The 18,885-nt window shown below is 47.0% G+C and overlaps 1 protein-coding gene across 4 annotated transcripts in view; it reads right to left on the bottom strand.

The window, feature by feature from the left end:
- The window catches only part of Szrd1 (SUZ RNA binding domain containing 1), a 28,013-nt gene extending 14,272 nt beyond the window's left edge, over positions 1–13,741 (bottom strand). For 2 of the 4 annotated variants that reach the window (XM_041652384.1, XM_041652387.1), the window contains exon 1: positions 13,669–13,741. In XM_041652384.1, the coding sequence (XP_041508318.1) occupies positions 13,669–13,719 (51 nt within the window). In that variant the 5' untranslated portion in view covers positions 13,720–13,741. The remainder of the gene's footprint in view (positions 1–13,668) is intronic. The other 2 variants (XM_041652385.1, XM_041652386.1) reach the window with 2 other exon arrangements.
- Between the last annotated feature and the right edge of the window lie 5,144 nt (positions 13,742–18,885).

The following is an 18,885-nucleotide window of genomic DNA, read 5'->3' as shown; positions in this document are numbered from 1 at the left end:
TCAGTAACTTTCCTCGGGTAACTTCTACCATCTTTGTCAGTTTCTGGCTTTTCTCTCACACTCAAGGAATGACCACTGACCGTGAGTTTCCTGAAAGTGAGTATGTTCCAGAGCTGGGTGGACAGCAGGTAAGTCTCCAAACTGACCAGGACCAGTACAAGCGTATGTGTCGGGAGAAATGCAAAGAAGACATCATAGGGCTGGCCCAGTGTCACCTGGCACACCTTTAATCCCAGCACTGGAGAAATAGAGGCAAGGCAGGCAGACCTCTGTGCCAGTCTGGTCTATATAGCTACTTCTGGGCCCACAACAGACATTGGTAGCCATGTCCTTGGTTCAGGGTGGCCAGTGTCATGACCCAGTAGAGTTGTGGTCCTGGCTAAGGCGCCTCATGGTTCCCATAAACTTGGGAAGGATCCTGGCTCTTCCTGAGGGTCTCAATTTCACTTAGGGACAAAGCAAAGAAATTCAGAAGATCAGAGAAGTATGGTGTGTTTTCCCAGCTTTTGAGAGCCTAAGGCAGGAGGATTAATTTGAAACTGAGGCCAGCATGGGCTACAGGTAAGACTGTTCCAACAACTTCATAAGGAGAACCATTCTGTAACAGCAAGTCTGCTCTACGACAGAACAGTCAGAAGGTCCTGCACCTTTAAAGGGTCATCTCTAGTCCAGATGTGCGGCCCACAGAGCCCATTTCTCTAGTCCAGATGTGCAGCCCACAGAGCCCATTTCTCTAGTCCAGATGTGCAGCCCACAGAGCCCATTTCTCCAGTCCAGATGTGCAGCCCACAGAGCCCATTTCTGTGCCTGTGCTTCAGTCCTGCAGTTTTACATGTCGGCCAGGAGCAGAGACACTGGCTCGGATTGACTGGGCTAGCTGTCCCTGCTCATTCTACTACTGGAACCACCCCCATCCTTGGGGAAGCACCCAAAATTCAGGTTCAAAAATTAAGCAAATGTCCAAGATAGTCTAAATCATTATAAACACTACTATATGTGCTTTTCATGCCTTTAAAAATTATAAAAGCAAACCTGAAAAAAAAATCCAACTATGTACAGGCTAAGTTAAAGTTCACAACAAAAAGCCAAAAACTTGAGGGATTGAGAGAAATGTTCTCTGAGAGGCTGAGGCCACGGGCACTCACAGTACAGATTTGGGTAAGCCTATTTTCCGTTCCACTTCCCACGAAACACCCCTCCCTTTGTTACTCCCACAGTGAGGGAAAACATTCCACTTTAATTAAGTGGGTCACCACAGGGCACAGGATCTGGCTCTGACTCCCTCTGAGGAAGCCTAGGCTTTGTCAGTCGGGGTCTTCGTGCTTCTCCTTCTCAAATGAGGGGAGAGAGTTGGAAAGCATGGTTTGATAGATGTCCTCAGCTTGGGGGCCAGAGGTGAGTAGGCCACAGAAGCTGTGTGCTGTGTGAGCAGTATTGTGCAAGACCAGAGCACGGAGAGCCAGCCATACTGCTGTACAATTCAGGAAGCGTGGAACAGATAAAAGCAAGGGGGAGGGGGGAGGCAGGGGAAAGGAGGATGAAAAGATTAATAGCAGGAAAGAAAGAAAAGAAGACGCTTCCCAAAGGGTGGCGCCTCTGGACAGGTTGGTATTACCTGTCAGGGAAAGGTTCCCCGAAACCTCCTTCCTGCCAAGCACTCAGCGCTCAGGGTGTCTGCACTGAGAGACCCTGGAGAACCCTCGGGGCACCCTTTACCCCCACACTAGCTCTAGTCGTGCATCTCAAGCTGCAAGTGCCAAGTGTACACCAGAGTTCCCTCTCACTTTAGAGTGCAAAATAGCAGTTATAATCTTTTAATGATTAAAAAATTAATTTTAGGGGCTGGAGAGATGGCTCAGAGGTTTCAATTCCCAGCAACCACATGGTGGCTCACAACCATCTATAATGAGATCCGGTGCCCTCTTCTGGCCTTCAGGCATACATACAGACAGAATATTGTATACATAATAAATAAATAAATATAAAAAAATTAATTTTATTTATTGTATTTTATGTGTGAGTATGTATGCTCTACCATCTGTGTGCTTGCTGACTGTGGAGGCCAGGAGACAGCATAGAATCCCCTGGAACTGGAGTTACAGGGTGTTGTAAGCCACCACACAGATGCTGGGAATAGAACCCAGGTCCTATGCAAAAGCAACAAGAGTTCTTAACCACTGGGCCATCGCTCTAGCTCCATATTTAAAAATCTTTAATATGGAGTGCATGATGGAATAATACCACTCTGATACATTGAGTAAAATTTAAAACATTAGCCTGGTTGTGGTAGATGGAGCTCTGTAAGATCTAGGCCAGCCAGGGCTATATGATGAGCCTATCTTAAAATAAAATTAAACACGCCAGGTAAGATAACACACACCTTTAATTCCAGCACTCAGGAAGCAAAGGCAGGTGCATTCCTGTGAATTTAATGATAACCTGGTCTACTTAGTAAGTTCCAGGACAACTAAAGGTATATAATAGAGACTCTATCTCAAAATACTGAAAGAAGGAAGGAAGCACTTTGTGGCTCACGTGGCACCTTCCTCTGGACATGGTTTTATGATCAGAATAAGACAGTCTCAGTACAAAGGGTTGGTTTCTTTTATTTATTGTTTATTTGTTTGTTTCAAGACAGGTCTCACTATGTAGCTTTGGCTGTCTTGGAACTCATATATAGACCAGGCTGGCCTCGAACTCAGAAATCCACCTGCATCTGCCTCCCAGGTGTGGATTAGAGGCCCGTTTCTATGTTCAGCCTTTCTTTTCTTTTTTTTTAAATAACTTATTTAACTTTAAGTGATTGGTATGGAGGTTTCAGATCCCTTGGAGTTGGAATAATAGACAGTTGTGAGCTGCCATGTGGGTGTTGGGTTCCAGGTCCTCTGGAAGAACAGCCAGCGCTTCAACCACTAAGCCATCTCTCCAGCCTCCCTTTCTTTCTATGCTTATTTATCTTACACCTTCTACCATGTTGTGTCTTGCAAGGTGTGGCAGAAAGTGCCTCAACTCACTGAGCCATTCCATTGGCCCTGGGTTGGTTTCCTTGGAGATAGGGCCTTGCTTGTAGGTAGGCCCTATCTCAAACTCACAGTAATCCTCTGCCTCAGCCTCCCAAGTGCTGGGATTACAGACATGTACCACAGCACCTGACTATACTGTCCAAACCTTGTATAGGTTCACTGTTTTACGAACACTGATATATATTTAGTGTCAGATCGACTTGGACTTTAAGAAGTAACAACCCATGACTGTGGGACCACCCCAGCCTGCTTCATGTACCATTTTAGCAGTTCAGGCCAAAGACGCTAATTCCTGTTTACAGGCCACTTAAACAGCTCAGGATCAGTTCTGTTTTCAAAATACATACTAAACTTTCTTCCCAATGACAATCCAAATCACCAACATCCCCTGGTTCTTGCCCATTCCATCTGTATTCCCCATAGCAGCCAGAGTGAGACTTAAAACCGACCATGGTTTCCTACTGTACAGCAATACCATCTACTATTTCCACCAAACCTGGCTCCCAGCGACTCCAGCCTCACAGGCCACCTTCCCTCCCCATCTAGCCACCATACTGGCCTCCACTGTTCAGCAGGCAAAACCAATTCCAATCCATCCCAAGGCTCACGCACTCAGTGTTCCCTCCTGAAATGCCCTGGTAGGTTTGCATAGCTATCCGTGCACTGAAGTATTATTTTTTACTCTGTTCTGGTATTTTTGGGTTTGGTTTTTATTCTTTGAGACAGGGTCTTTCTACATAGCCTTGGCTGGAACTCACTATGTGACCAAGGCCTCAAACTTAAGAGACCCACCTGTCCCTGGAACTGAGAGCACTCCTGCCCCAGCGTCCCAAAACTCGAGATCCAGGTGCAGACACCCCACAGTTCTCTCACCTTTGGCTTCTCAACCCCAGGTTTATACTGCACTCTGCCCAGGCATCACTACTCTCTGTGCCCCTGCTGAGTGTTTATGAAGCATACGCCAGCCATCTCACCCAGCAGAGTTCTGAGAGCAGACGCTTCATGCACCACACTTGGCCCAAGAGCCTAACACAATGCCCGACACACCAATTTGTTAATAGTCCTGATGGAGCAATTTTAGACCTGTCCCAACTCTACAGATGGAAAAGAACCAATTCTGAGAGTTATGTCACAACCACAGTTCCAGATGACTAAAGCCAGGATCTCAGCTGGGCTTATCAGTGTCCAAGGAGGTGATTACACACTTTCAAACTGGAGCTAAGGTTGGCTGGGGTGCAGTTCAGAGGCAGAACACGGGCTAGGCAAGAGTGAGACTTGTACCCTCCAATGAGTACGTGGACTTGTGTGTATGCAGCCCTTGGTGGGATAGCAGGATCTGTATCCTCTAACACGGCACCTTCCCAGGTCACCATCTCCAATCCCTGCCACAACCATGGGGTGTAACCAAGCCTTGTGGCGACTTGACAAATGACACACAACTGGTGATGGAATCAACCAGTTTTTATACCCAGGCAGGCCAGGTTCAAACGAATCCAGGTTTCCCAACAAGGGCAGGATGACTTCATGGTCAGTCAGGCAGGCTACAAAAGGAAATAGTTCTTCAGCAGAAACCAGACCCAGGAATTTAAAAAGACCCCAGCAGAGAGGGCCTCAGAAAGTGAAAACTGCAGCCCTGGTTTGACTTTGGACACTTCATCAGTCTCAGTGTGGGAGGGAATTTGTGCAGGGCAAATAAAACAGGGCAAAGTCTACAGCACTCCGCTCTGTGAGGCTTCATTTACTTGTTTATTTTAATTCTTTTACCAGTTTGGTTTTCACACAGCACTGAGCAACAAGACTTGTAGAGAAGAAACAGAATATCAGTCCTCTGAGACCGCAAGCCAGAGAGACCCCTGGGCAGGCTTAGGACCTGGGAGCCCTCAGGCTGTGCTGCCAGGGGCAGTGACTGTAACACCCACAGGGAGCACAGCTCTCACCCCAGCCTTCACCGGCCCTGGGTCCAATCCAGCAATCAGGTTTTACAAACCAGGGTGAAGCTGAGAGGCAGGAAGCAGCTGCCCCAGAACCAGACCTGGCATGAAGCCCTCGGTTTCTAAGGCCACACACGGAAGAAGCAGGGAAGCAACCATTCTTCCTCATGAAGACACCTTGCCACTTCTCCCAAGGAAACTCCCAAGTGGGCAGGCTTTGGAGGACTAATCAAGCTACTATGACACCACCTCCAATTTTATTTGAACACCCAAGGGTGCTCCTATCAGTCTAGCTTGAATCAATCAGTGACACTCAGCAGGCAGAAGAGAACACAAATGGATCATGAGACACACAAAGAGGGGACTCCAGGAGAGGAGAGCAACCAGGACCCAAGTGAAGGCAATCAAGCCCAATAATCCTGAGCAAAAAGTATTTATAGTCTTTCACCTGGCCAACAAGTTATCTCAAGCCAGATGAAGAAAGGGAAGTCGAGGCAGGGGCCCACGTGGGCTACACAGTGAGACAAAATAAAGGAAGGAGTGTTTTGTTTACAATTTCCACCAGCCAGTACCTCTCAGGCAGTCACATTTTGGGTGTTAAAAAGGGCTCTTAAGTGTTCAACTCAAAGGCAACCCTGTTAAGAAGCAGGTCAAGGCCATGTGGGGGAGGGGCCTCTAAGAACTCAACAACAGAGCTTGCTGAAGCACTTCATCAGTGAACCACCTGGTCACAAGCAAATGCTGACAATCTCAACAGGACTCAGGACCAAACCCACCACCCCGTTTCTTCTCTTTGACCTCGGAGGTCAGTGACGATGACCACAAAGGCCTAGCGAGCACTCACTCTACTGTCTCACAGACCCTTCCACAAAGGGGCTGTAGGATCTGGGTGATAGTTCTGTTCACCAGACAGCCGTGCAAAAAAGAACTGACAGCAGGAGGGTCATCATTGCTTTGTGTCCTGGCTGGTTTTATGTCACAAGCTAGAGTCAGAGAGAAGGGAGCCTCAGTGGAGAAAGGGCCTCCAGAAGATCCAGCTGTAAGGCATTTTCATAATTAGTGACTGATGGGCGAGGGCCCAGCCCATTGTAGGTGACGCCATCCCTGGGCTGGTGGTCCTGGGTTTTATAAGAAAACAGCCTAATTCCCGCCCCCCCCCCCCAAAGGTATATGCCTTTAAGACCAGCACTCAGGAGGCAGAGGCAGGCAGATCTATGAGTTCAAGGTCAGCCTGCAGTACAGAGTGAGCTCCAGGATAGCCAGGGCTACATAGAGAAACCCTGTCTCAAAAAATACCAATGCATAAATAAGTAAATGAATAAGAGAGATAATCCTGACCTCTCCAGACTCCTATACAACTCATCCAAGCACCAAGGACTCGCCTAACCACACTTCCTATTCTTTTAGGAACAGAATGCCTTACTTCCTGTGTACAGAGGGGATGTCTCAGCACCAGGGACAAGATAAAATATACACAAAGCACTGATGGGATTTACTTCCAATTCCTGTGGTGTCTGTTTTTTTAATTTTAATGTTTGGATCAACATCCTGCAAGAATAAGATGTTAGGAAGCCGTGTGTCAGGGCCTAACACAGTTCAAACTATTCATGTATCGACATTTCTGGAGTTACTAAGAGTGCTTCTGATGGCTGCCTGGCAGAGCTCTCCCCAGTCACCACAGCACTACCTAAAAACAGCAGAGGGCTGCGGCTGTAAGCCAGTGCTACTTATGTCTACTATGTACAAGGCTCTCAATTCAATCCTTAGCACCACAAAAAGAAATAATAAATTAATTTTTAAAAGACTGTGTACTGTGTACTTTGGCCGGCAGTGGTGAAGCACACCTTTAATCCCAGCACTTGGGAGGCAGAGGCAGGTGGATCTCTGTGAGTTTAAGGCCAGCCTGTTCTACAGAGCAAGTTATGCAGAGAAACCCTGTCCTGAAAAACAAGAAAAAAATTCTGTACTTTGGCCACAGGCAGGTAAAGTATTTAAACACAACTTCCTCCTAGGAACCAACAAGTCTGTCTCTGTCTTCAACAGGAGAAATAAATAATCTATGTTATTGTTATGTCAGTGAGGGAAACATTAAGAAAACACACTGTACATTGTGGAGGCCAGCTACCTGGCCCAGCGAGGGACTGATGTTCATTCAGGGTAACCAATGTCCTCTAGAGGAGATGAAGGGACCGTTAAGAGGTCTGGCCCCAAGAACACGTCTGGGTCACTACATCTCCACAATAGCAACATTTTCTTGCAGGGTTTCACCAACAGCTTTAGAGAACCACGATTCTCTCCTGCAGAAGGCAAGGCCTGCAGTCCACTGCAACCATGGCAGCTCCCTGAGTGCCCAGAGCACGCTGAGAACAGGCCCCTCGTGCAGCTCCAGTGAAAAGGGCCGGGAGCCACTGCTGAAAAGCTCATTATCCTCCTTTCTCTGAGGCCGGGAAAGCAGGATCTCTCTCCAGAGTTCAGGAACAGCCACTTCACAGCCATCATGACTATACTGACCAAAAGATCTCCAGAAAAGCTCTTCTGAGAGCAAGCACTGCAGGTCCCAGGACTCAGACGAGGAACTGCTGAGAAGCCTTCAGATTTGGCAGACCTGGGTGTCCTCTTTACCGAAAAGATAAACAGAAGGGAACTGGTACCAGAGAGCCCCAAACTAACTCATCTGTTGTTTTGTGCCCGCTACACAGTCAACTGCACACATTCAAAAGTGACAACAGCTACGCCTTGCAGAACATGGCCACTCCCCCAAAGGTAAAGATTTAATTTCTTAAATGAAAATCCAACTACATCTTGCCTCTGCTAAAGGAAGGGGAGCAGGGAGGCACTATTTAAAAGTTTCCACTGCTTTGCGGACAAAGTTGCAGCTCCCAGAAGCAAGTTCAAAGCACCCCTGCAAGCCTCTCTGGCTCCATCTTTTTCCACTGAGCCCTGCCAACCTTAGTGCCTCCAGCCAGAGGAAATACTTGCAGTGTTCCCAGCTCTCCCCACACGGCCTTATCCACGTATGCACTGGCCACATTACCACCTGCCCAGGGACCAGACAGGACGGCTCCGCTCAGCTCAGCCTTCAAATCTTCTTTTATTTATTGTTCCTCTTTTTTCCTGAGACAATCTCCCTGTGTTACCCAGGCTGGCCTCAAACTCATGATGCCAGCTTCCTGGCTCTTGGTCTTTCAAAGTCCACGACAGCATAAGCTCCCACACAAGACCTTCTGTGCACCCCATTTGTGCTTCTACAAAGCGTTGTTGTTCTCTTACTGGACAAGGCCATAATGCCCAATGCACACTGATATGTTCATGGATGGGTTTTTCTTTTTTGTTCTTCTTGTTTTTTTTTTTTCTTTTTGGGTTTTTCAAGACAGGGTTTCTCTGTAGCTTTGGAGACTGTCCTGGAACTCATTCTGTAGAGACGCACCTGTCTCTGCCTCCCCAGTGCTGGGATTAGAGGCATGTGCCACCACCAACCAGCCTCCATGGACACTTTCTTATGGGCTTTCACACTACCAAGCATCACTGATGGGGCAATGTCCGGATGACTGGCTCACTCGGGTGTAAAGTAAACATACATCTGAATTCTCAATCCGGAAGACCAGTGACCTAGTTATCCTTTAACTTGCACAAGACATTTTCTTGGGCTTGGAACTGAGCTCAGCAGTAGAGCCTCTACCGGCACACATGAGGCCCTAGGTTTCATTCTTAGTACAGCCAATTAAAAGGGGGTGGAAGAGCTTGAGTGGAGGTACATATTTATAATCCTAGCGGCAGGAAGACCTTAAGTTTAAGGGCGCCACAAAGACCCTACTTTTAAAAAAGAAGACTGTACAGTGGTAAAGGCACTCAATACCTGAGTTCAGCCCTGGGAAGCCACATGGTGGAAGGGGAACCAACTCCTGCAAGCCGTTTTCTGACCTCCACATACAAGCCCAACCCCCATAATAAATAAGTATGAAAAAAAGATACATTTTCTTCCCATTAGCTGCTTAATTTGAGAAAGAAAAAAATACAAAGGAAATCTTAGGGACATAAGGAAATGAGAGGCTGACAATACTTTATAACTACAAACCTAACTTCATCTATCCTTATTCTATACCTTATTCTAGCTGAAGGGCTCATCACCAACAAGATTAGTTTGGCCATGTTTTATAGATTTCTTTTGTTTAAACAATTGGTGTATATAAACTAGTTTCAAACCATCAGAAACGAGGCTAGGCATGATGGTGCATGCCTTTAATCTCAGCAGAGGCAGGTGGATCTTTGTGAGTTCGAAATCAGCCCGATCTACATAGTGAGTTTCAGGACAGTGGGGGAGAGACACTGTCTAGAAGAACAATTGCTGATCTAGTTTCTGGAGCAGGAAGATGCCTTCCAATTACAAACCACTCTCATTGCCATTTGAGTTTTGCTGAAGATAGAGGACTCAATTCAAAATTTGAAGCAGGGGAGAAGGTATATGGCAGGGGCAGTGCCTGTGCTTAGCGTGGGAAAGGCCCGGTTATCCTCAGGGAACTCCCTATATCAACAGGGTCTGAACCAACAGTGACTCGCTTCTCCATTTCACCTCCCCACCGGGAATGTTTTTAAAGAAGCATTTCTATGGGGAAAGGCACGTTACACTCTCTGAACTGTCTTTAGCGTGTGGCTGTGATCCTTCTGAAGAAACACCCAAAGGAGCAACTGCACAGAAGGGAAGCACCCACAGACGAGCAGCAGCTTGTTTACAGAATACCCAAGGCAATTCAGGCTGACCCTTCCTCAGTGGAACGACCACTCTATACTGGGGAAAAGACACTCAAGAAGGGAAAAAAATGACTTCAGATCCTGACATGGAAAGACATTCTGACATGACCCAACTTCGTAGAGTTAGAAGGCAGCGATCCCAAGGATAACGGCGCTTCTGGATCCACGGAGTCTGGTCATTCAATTTTACAATCAGCCAACTCCCATTTGATAATTTTTTTTAAAGATTTATTTACTTATTATGTGTACAACATTCCTTCCATGTGTGCCCGCATGCCAGAAGGGGGCGCCAGGTCTCACTGTAGATGGCTGTGAGCCACCATGTGGTTGCTGGGAATTGAACTCAGGACCTCTGGAAGAGCAGTCAGTGCTCTTAACCTCTGAGCCATCTCTCCAGCCCCCCATTTGATAATTTTTTAAAAGATTTATTTATTTATTATGTATACAACATTCTGCCTCCATGTGTGCCCGCACGCCAGAGGAGGGCACCAGATCTCATTACAGATGGTTGTGAGCCACCATGTGGTTGCTGGGAATTAAACTCAGGACCTCTACAAGAGCAGCCAGTGCTCTTAACCTCTGAGCCATCTCTCCAGCCCCGCCCCCCATTTGATAATCTTCTCTCCGCTTCCACCCAAGTTTTCTTCTACTTGTTTGTTTTGCTTTTTTCGTTTTCGAAGACTGGGCATATTCAAAACTCATTACCAGTAGGGAGACCAGGTAACCTGCAACTAAGCATTTTTATGCCAGCAACTGCCTGCATCTGAAAACTATGGAGAGTCCACTGGATGTGGTGATGTGGACATGCTTCACTCCTCCTCAGCCTCCTCCTCCAAAGGTGCACATTAAGGGAATCAAATTCATGACCGACTTCAGAGGCCAGGTGGGGTAGCCCACGCCTGTAATCCAGCCTTTAGAAATACAGAAGGCTGAGTTGGGACTATTCCTTTGCATTTGAGCCAGCCTGAGCTACAGTGTGAAAGGCTGACGCTTGCAGACAAAACAAAAACATTCAAATGAACACCTGAAGCCTGGCACTTGGGAGGCAAAGACAGGTGGATCTCTGAGAGTTTAAGGATAACCAGATCTAGGCAGTGGATTCCAGGACAGTCAGAACTACACACTGAAACCTTATGTGGCAGTTTGAATGAGAATGGCCCCCTAGACTCCTAGGTTTGAATAATTGGCCCCAGTCTATGAAACTGTTTGGGAAGGACTAGGGGGTCTGGCCTTTGAGTCAGTGTCCTGTTCTCTGCCAGGTGCCTCAGGATCAGAACGTTAAGCTCTTAGGTCCAGCACCAAGCCTGCCTGCCATACACCCCCTGCCATGATGGTCAAGAACCCTCTGAAACTTTAATTAAGAGTTGCCTTCCTCACGGTGTATCACTTCACAATGAAAGGACAGTAACTAAGACACTGTCTCAAAAACAAAGCAAACATTAAAAATGAAAGCCGGTGGCTGGAGAGCCGCTCCCCGGGCTTAGGGAGTGCTTGCTGCTCTTGCAGAAGACTGGAGTTTCACCCCCAGCACTCCCCATCAAGTGGCTCACAATGGCCAGGGGACCCGACGACATCTGGCATCTTCCCGCACCTACACACTCCTGAGCACAGCATGCATAGCTCACTTTCTCAACTGAAAAAGAAGAACGCTAGGAGTGGCACACACCTGGATCCCAGCACTCCTCTCGGGAAGTCAAAGCAGGGCAGGCAGATCAGCCTGGTCTACAGAGTAAGTTCCAGGCCAGGCAGGACTACACAGTGAGACCCCGCCTTAAAAACAAAACAAAAAGCCCAGGACAGGGGAGCAACTCAAGAGTCTGTGTTCAGCATATATGTAGCCAGGGGATCTGATGAACAACATGGAAAAATAAAAAGAAATAAATAAAAGAAACAGATAAAGACAAACTCAAGTCTTTTCAAGGTAAAAAGGTAGCAAAATGGTAGCAAAGGAAGTCCGTTTTAAAATTGGTCTTGGAGTCAAATCCCCAAACCTCAATTTCCTGTCTAGAAAAGCAGAGCAGTTTCCAGGCAATTTATTTCGAAACTAAATAAAAAGATACATATAATCATGCCGCATGCCTTTAATCACAGCACTTGGGAAGCCAAAGCGGATGGATCTCTGAGTTCCAGGTTAGTATAGTCTACAGAGCAAGTTTCACAATAGTCAGGGCTACATGAAACCTGCAAAGACCAGGGTTTTATTTTTTTTTATTTTATTTTATTTTTTTGCTTTTTTCGAGACAGGGTTTCTCTGTGGTTTTGGAGCCTGTCCTGGAACTAGCTCTTGTAGACCAGGCTGGTCTCGAACTCACAGAAATCCGCCTGCCTCTGCCTCCCGAGTGAAGACCAGGGTTTTAAAACCCTGTCTCAAACAAACAAACAAATGTAATTAGAAAAAAAACCAAGGTTTTTCTTTTTCTTTTATTTTTTTATGCAGGGGTGACACGAGGGTGTCTGAGTGACTCACCCCTAGCAGCAGTCCATAAATGCCTCTACCGGAAACTGGGCATCTTCTGGCCAAGTCACTACTGTGCACACTTCCTAACATATAGCACACACTCAAAAATATTTGTGGAATGAGTAAATATCCAAATGACAACCTGTTGCTCTCTATAAAACCCTTTAACTTGCTGGGTGTGGAGGCACACATCTTTAATCTCAGCACTCGGGGAGGCAGAAGCAGGCAGACCTTTGTGAATTCAAGGACAGCCTGGTCTATATGGTGAGTTCCAGGGCAGCCAGGGCTACAGCCAAAAAACAAAAACCCTGTAGCTTTTTTGATTCAAGCTGGAAGGGTATCTTAAAACTATTAAACAATCTCTGAACCACGCACTCCTTCAAATACTCGATTATGTTAAGTGGGGAAACATCACCAATCTTTCAAGAAATGCTGAACCAGCGGAAAAAACTTCGAAGCCAAGTTTCAACATTCCTGTGAAGATACACCCGCTGCTGCACTGATCCGAAGCGCCAGGCTCAGACAGACCCAGCTTCTTTCTACCCTGGCGTGTACGACTCCTCAAACACAAGCTTTTGCGATGCATGTCACCGGAGCCTAGCACGGCACAGGCGCGGACACATGGTCACCCACCAGAGAGACGTTTCCGTCTCCAGGAGGATTACCGTCAAACCTCAAACTCTGAAATTACCACATTCATCACCAACCTAGTAAATGAGTTCCTACTTGAGCTAATTTTTTTCCCCCTGTAACTTTTGGAGGCAAGCAAAAACTCCCAATCATTCCGATCAGTAACCTTCCCCTTCTCCTCGCAGGCATGGGGCTATCTTACAAATCACACCCTTCCTCCCTTTCCTCCACCCAGGCGAACCTACTCCGAGATCCTCCCCATTACGCAGATCTTTGGGGTGGGTGTCGGGAAAGAGCGGATGCTAGCTGAGTTTAGGGGAGCTCTGCTGAGGTCCCCAGGAAACCAACTGCCTCGGGCTCTCGGAGTAAAACTGAGAGGAAAAAAAAGAAAAAGAAAAAAATCCAGGCTCGCCCACGGAGGCGGAAGGCAGATAGCGGCGGGGGATTTCGGTTCAGCGCCTAGTGGTCCCAGAGGACACATGGTTGCTTGCTCCCCGCTGTCTGGGGCCTCCTCCCGCTCTTCCTCAGAGTCAGGCACGCCGCCCGAGACCCTCCTTCAGCAGACAGAGAACACGAACTTTAAAATGGTTTCTGGGGTGCGGGGACCAAAGAGAGTGGCCCGGGGTAGAGGGTGGGGCGCCCTAAGCAACGCGCACACCGCTGGACGGAGAGGCACCCCGCAAAGGTAGAGGGAGAAATGGAACGCGGCCCCTTTAAGAGGCCTTCACGGCGCTCCGGGACCGGGAGCCTCTCTTCTTCCTCCGGCCCGGTATGTGAGACCCTTCCTGGGGAAAAACTCTCCCCAGACCCGCTCACCGGAGGCTTCCCTCACGCCGGGTCCGCCCGGCCCTGCCACGGGGCGACAGCTCCTCCTTACCCCGCTGTCTGCCGCCTCCTCCCAGCTCTCAGCGACCTCCTCATCTTCCATCTTACTCGCCGCTTTCCCTCCTCCCCCCAACCCCTCCCCGCGCCTGCGCCTTGCAGCGCGCCTGGGTCGCGGGCGGAGGCACGCAGGGCTTTCCTCAATGGACCACGCCCCCTTGCCCAGCCCGGAAGAGGTTGCCTGCCAAGTCCTCGGCGAACCTGGTCCGCCATCGTGGAAGAGGGCGGCGAAGGGCGAGGGCGTCCATCTTTCTTGAGGTCAACGCTCAGGCTGGTTTACGGGATTAGAGTTCAAGTGAAGTGCTTGAGTTCGAGAACTGTGTACTTTGGAACTGCCTTCTCTAAGATCAGGCAACTATCGAAAAAAACATCTTTTTCCCTCCAAAATTTTAATCTCAAAGGAAAAAAAAGAGCGAGTCCATAAATTTGTGTAAGCTACAGGTTATGTCTTTTGTTCTACACCATTCTGAAAACATTGCTGTACTTCAACAAAGGATTTAAAATATCACCTATAGCCGGGCGGTGGTGGCGCACGCCTTTAATCCCAGCACTCGGGAGGCAGAGGCAGGTGGATCTCTGTGAGTTCGAGACCAGCCTGGTCTACAAGAGCTAGTTCCAGGACAGGCTCCAAAACCACAGAGAAACACTGTCTCGAAAAAAACCAAAAAATAATAATAATAATAATAATAATAATAAATAAAATAAAATATCACCTATAAAGATAACTTTGGATTAGTCGGGCTGTGGTGTGGCGCATCTTTAATCCCAGCATTTGGGAAACAGAGGCAGGTGGATCTCTGTGAGTTCGAGTCCAGCCTGCTCTACTAAGTGAGTTCCAGGACAACCAGAGTGACACAGAGAAATCCTATCATGAAAAAACAAAACAAACAAACAAATAAATAAAACACTGTATTGTTTCTAGGGCTGGAGACGTGGCTCAGCGGTTAAGAGCAATGACTGCTCATACAGAGGATCCAGGTTCATTTCCCAGTACCCACATGGCAACTCACAACCGTTTATAATTCCAAGAACTGATGCCATCACCCAGACATTTATCCAGGCAAAACACCAATGCACATCAAGTAAAATTATTAAAAAACAAACAAACAATGCCGGGCGGTAGTGGGGCACGCCTTTAATCCCAGCACTCGGGAGGCAGAGGATTTCTGTGAGTTAGAGGCCAGCCTGGTCTACAAGAGCTAGTTCCAGGACAGGCTCCAAAGCTACAGAGAAACCCTGTCTCGAAAAACTTAAAACAAACAAACAAACAAAAAAACCCAGTATTCTAGGGACTGGACTCCGGAGGACCCAGGGTCAGTTCATAACCAGTTCTGGGGCACCAGAGGCCCTCTTCTGGCCGCTGTAGTCACCAAGCATGTGCGTGGTGCACAGTGTTAAAATTTTTAGTTAGGCTCTAAAGACCCTGGCAAATCCGCAACTGAAGTTGATCAAGACAGACCAGCGTGGTGAAGTGATTGATTAAAGGAAAAATAAAAAAGCAGCAAGTAGAAAAGATTGAGATAATGATGGCTGAAGGCGGTGAAAATTCGGCCATTTAGTAGCAGGCCTGGAAGAGTTCCGGATGATGACCCCAGAGCAACAGCTCGAGTTAAAGGCTGCACGGACCCATATCCCGCACATCAGAATGTGGAAGAAGCTTGGAAGAAGCTGAGGGGCAGAGAGACGCATGGGAAGTACTGTTTGGTTAGAAGCCTGACGTTTTTCTGTACGGGGTATTTTTTTTCTTGCATTAAGTCCTGGGCTCCAGTCTATAATTTGTTATTTTTTTGGCTACCAGCTGTGTGTTTCATAATATGAGGATATCGTTCTTTTTCGGCAGTTGCATATATTTTGCTTCATATAATTTAATGTGTCAGATAAATAAATTCAAGGCGGGGGGGGGGGTTAGTTAGACCAGGCCTTTAATCAAACAACTCAGGCGGTAGAAGCAGGCAGATCTCTGTGAATGCCAGGTCAGTCTGGAGAACATAGGAAGACCATGTTTCAAGAAAAAAATTCAGGGCTGGAACGATGGCTCAGCAGTTAAGAGCACTGGCTGCTCTTCCAGAGGTCCTGAGTTCAATTCCCAGCAACCATATGGTGGCTCACAACCATCTGTAATGAGATCTGGCGCCCTCTTCTGGCCTGCAGGGACACATGGAGGCAGAATGTTGTATACATAATAAATAAATGAATCTTAAAGAAAAGAAAAAGTTCATAATATTGCATCCAAACTCAAACAGAATTCCCTGCCACTGAAGTTCTTCTGGGTCTTTTTTTTTTTTAAGATTTATTTATTATGTATACAACTTTCTGCCTCCATTTATACCCACACGCCAGAGGAGGGCGCCAGATCTCTTTACAGATGGTTGTGAGCCACCATGTGGTTGCTGGGAACTGAACTCAGGACCTCTGGAAGAGCAGACAGTGCTTTTTTTTTTTTTTTTGGTTTTTTTTTTTTTTTTTTTTTTGGTTTTTCGAGACAGGGTTTCTCTCTGCGGCTTTGGAGCCTGTCCTGGAACTAGCTCTGTAGACCAGGCTGGCCTCGAACTCAGAGATCCACCTGCCTCTGCCTCCCGAGTGCTGGGATTAAAGGCGTGCGCCACCACCGCCCGGCTAGATTTTTTTTTAAAAAAAAGGTTTATATGGATGTTTTGCCGGGCATACCTACAGATCATGTGGAGGCCAGATCCCCTAAATCTGGAGTTAATGAATTCTTTTGAGCTACTGTGTGGGTGTTAAGAACTGAACCCAGGTCCTCCTCAAGAGCAGTAAGTGCTCTTAAATATTGAGCCATTTATCCAGCCTCAGAGTGGAGTCCTTGCTTAGCATACTCATGCACAAATACTCTGAGTTCTGTCCATAGCATCCCACTCAAAAACCGTGCTTCTACTAGATGGTGGTGGCACACGCCTTTAATCCCAGCATTTGGGAGGCAGAGGCAGCTGGGTCTCTGTGAGTTCGAGGCCAGCCTGGTCTACAGAGCAAATGCCAGGACAGCAAGGCTACACAGAGAAACCCTGTCTCAAAAAACAAAACAAAACAAAAAAATAAGAGCTGGAGAGTTGGTTCAGTGGTTAAGAGCATTGACTGCTGTTCTTTCAGAGGTCCTGAGTTCAATTCCCAGCAACAACATGGTGGCTCACAACCATCTATAATGAATGTTGGTGACCTTTTCTGGCTTGCAGGCATACATGCCCTACTGTAACAAAATAATAACACCAAAAAAAGGTGAACTTCTACCAACACTTGGAGTTTGAACAAATCCTGTGATCTTATGAAACTTATATAAAGTTTCTGTGCCTCAATTTCCCTAAGTATAGAAATAATCATAGCGACTTCAAAGCTGTATCAAGCCACTCCACTGAGGGCTAAGGACATAACTCAGTGGTCAAGCACTTACCTAAGATATCTGAAGCCTAGGTTGGTTGTTTGTTTGTTTGATTGGTTGGTTGGTTGGTTTGGATTTTTTTGAGACAGGGTTTTTCTGTATAGCTCTGGTTGTCCTAGAACTCGATCTATAGACCAGGCTGGTCTCAAACTCACAGAGATCTGCCTGCCTCTACCTCCCTAGTGATGAGAAGGAAGCCTAGGTTTAGTACTACACCTTATTACACTGGAGACTCCCAACCAATATCTGACTCACTGTAAAAATTCTAAGGGTTATGACTGGGGAGGGGGCAGCTTGCCAGTCTGAGGAAGATTTACAGTTCTCTTTTCTCTGATCCTTTTTCCCAAATACAGAGGGTGGGGAGCAAGCACCCTGTGTTTTCACGTCAGGGACAGGCTCTGTGTCCTTTGCGCTATTAAAAACACGCTGCTCGCTGGGCGGTGGTGGTGCACGTCTTTAATCCCAGCACTTGGGAGGCAGAGGCAGGCGGATCTCTGTGAGTTCGAGGCCAGCCTGGTCTACAAAGAGCTAGTTCCGGGACAGGCTCCGAAGCTACAGAGAAACCCTGTCTTGAAAAACCAAAAAATAAAAAATAAAAAAATAAATAAAAAACACGCTGCTCCACAGGGCACCCTTCAGCTGCTGTAGCCAAGCTAGCTGGCTTGGAATGTGTGTTTTTGCCCTCATGGTTTTGGGGAGTCACTAGTCTTAGTAGAATAACAGCTCCTTGTTGTGACAAATCTTAGGGATTATAATTGTAACCAAGTTGGTAAAATGTTACTAGCTGTTATCTCCTAGTCGAGTGACCTGTTTACCAATTCCCTAATTTCACAGTTTCCTGTATTGTTGACTCCAGGTCTGTCCTCGCTCCAAGCCCTTACCTAGAACCTTCTGCTCTCGGCCTCCACTTGTACACTGAAGACTTCCTAGATGTTTCTGATTCCAGTCCTGTCCCATTCATGTCTCCCCGCCCCACCCCGCCCCGCCCCCATGAACAGGGTCTCACTGTGAGACCATCTTCAAGAAAGGATGTCATCTTGCCCTTCTCTGGGGACTGTATTTATATGTGATAGAGTCCTCCGTGAATCTGATTTATTGCTTTGTTTTGTTTTTCGAGACAGGGTTTCTTTGTAGCTTTTGGAGCCTGTCCTGGAACTAGCATGAATCTGTTTTAAAGTGTGTGCGCGCGAGTGTGTTTGTGTGCGCCTTTTCACATGTGTACATGTGTGTGGAGGTCAGAGATTGCATAGCATGTGTCTCCCTTGTCATTCTCCACGATATATATCGAGGCACTTTAAACCTTAGCTGCAGGATTCAGCTCCCTGAGGATGCCGTCTCCATCTCTCGCCCGTTCAGGGATTACAGGTGTGTCTTTATTTGGTGCTGGGATCCGAATTCCATTTTTACATTTACACAGCAAGTTCATTACCAGGTGAGCCCTCTCTGGAGCCTCTGAGTTCATTTTTTGAAGTGAATTCTCCTGTGTCTTGGAACAGCAAAGTTAATGAAATTCTCAAAGGACAACTAAAAAGGCCTACAGGTGGAACATCAGATTATCGGTAATTTTTGGCCTTGTAGTTACAGAGTGCTGCCAGCAGAGGGAGACCGTTTCTTACAATTCCTCTGTGGCAGACAACTTTTAAAAGTAGGACAATCTTTAGTTGTGGTTTTCAAGAGAACCAGAAAGATCTAAATCTTTGGAATCATTTGAGGATGCTGTAAAGATAATAACGTTAGTTCCACTAAGTGGGAAACCAAGAGGCCATCCCTAATTAATCACAGCAGCCTCTTGAGACTTTGGGCAAGTCCTTTCCTTGCTTG

This window comes from Microtus oregoni, unplaced genomic scaffold (genome assembly GCF_018167655.1).
Source record: "Microtus oregoni isolate MIOR12 unplaced genomic scaffold, Mior012 000005F_ref0000423, whole genome shotgun sequence".
Classification (NCBI taxonomy): domain Eukaryota; kingdom Metazoa; phylum Chordata; class Mammalia; order Rodentia; family Cricetidae; genus Microtus; species Microtus oregoni.
This window is presented reverse-complemented; position numbering and strand designations above follow the sequence as displayed.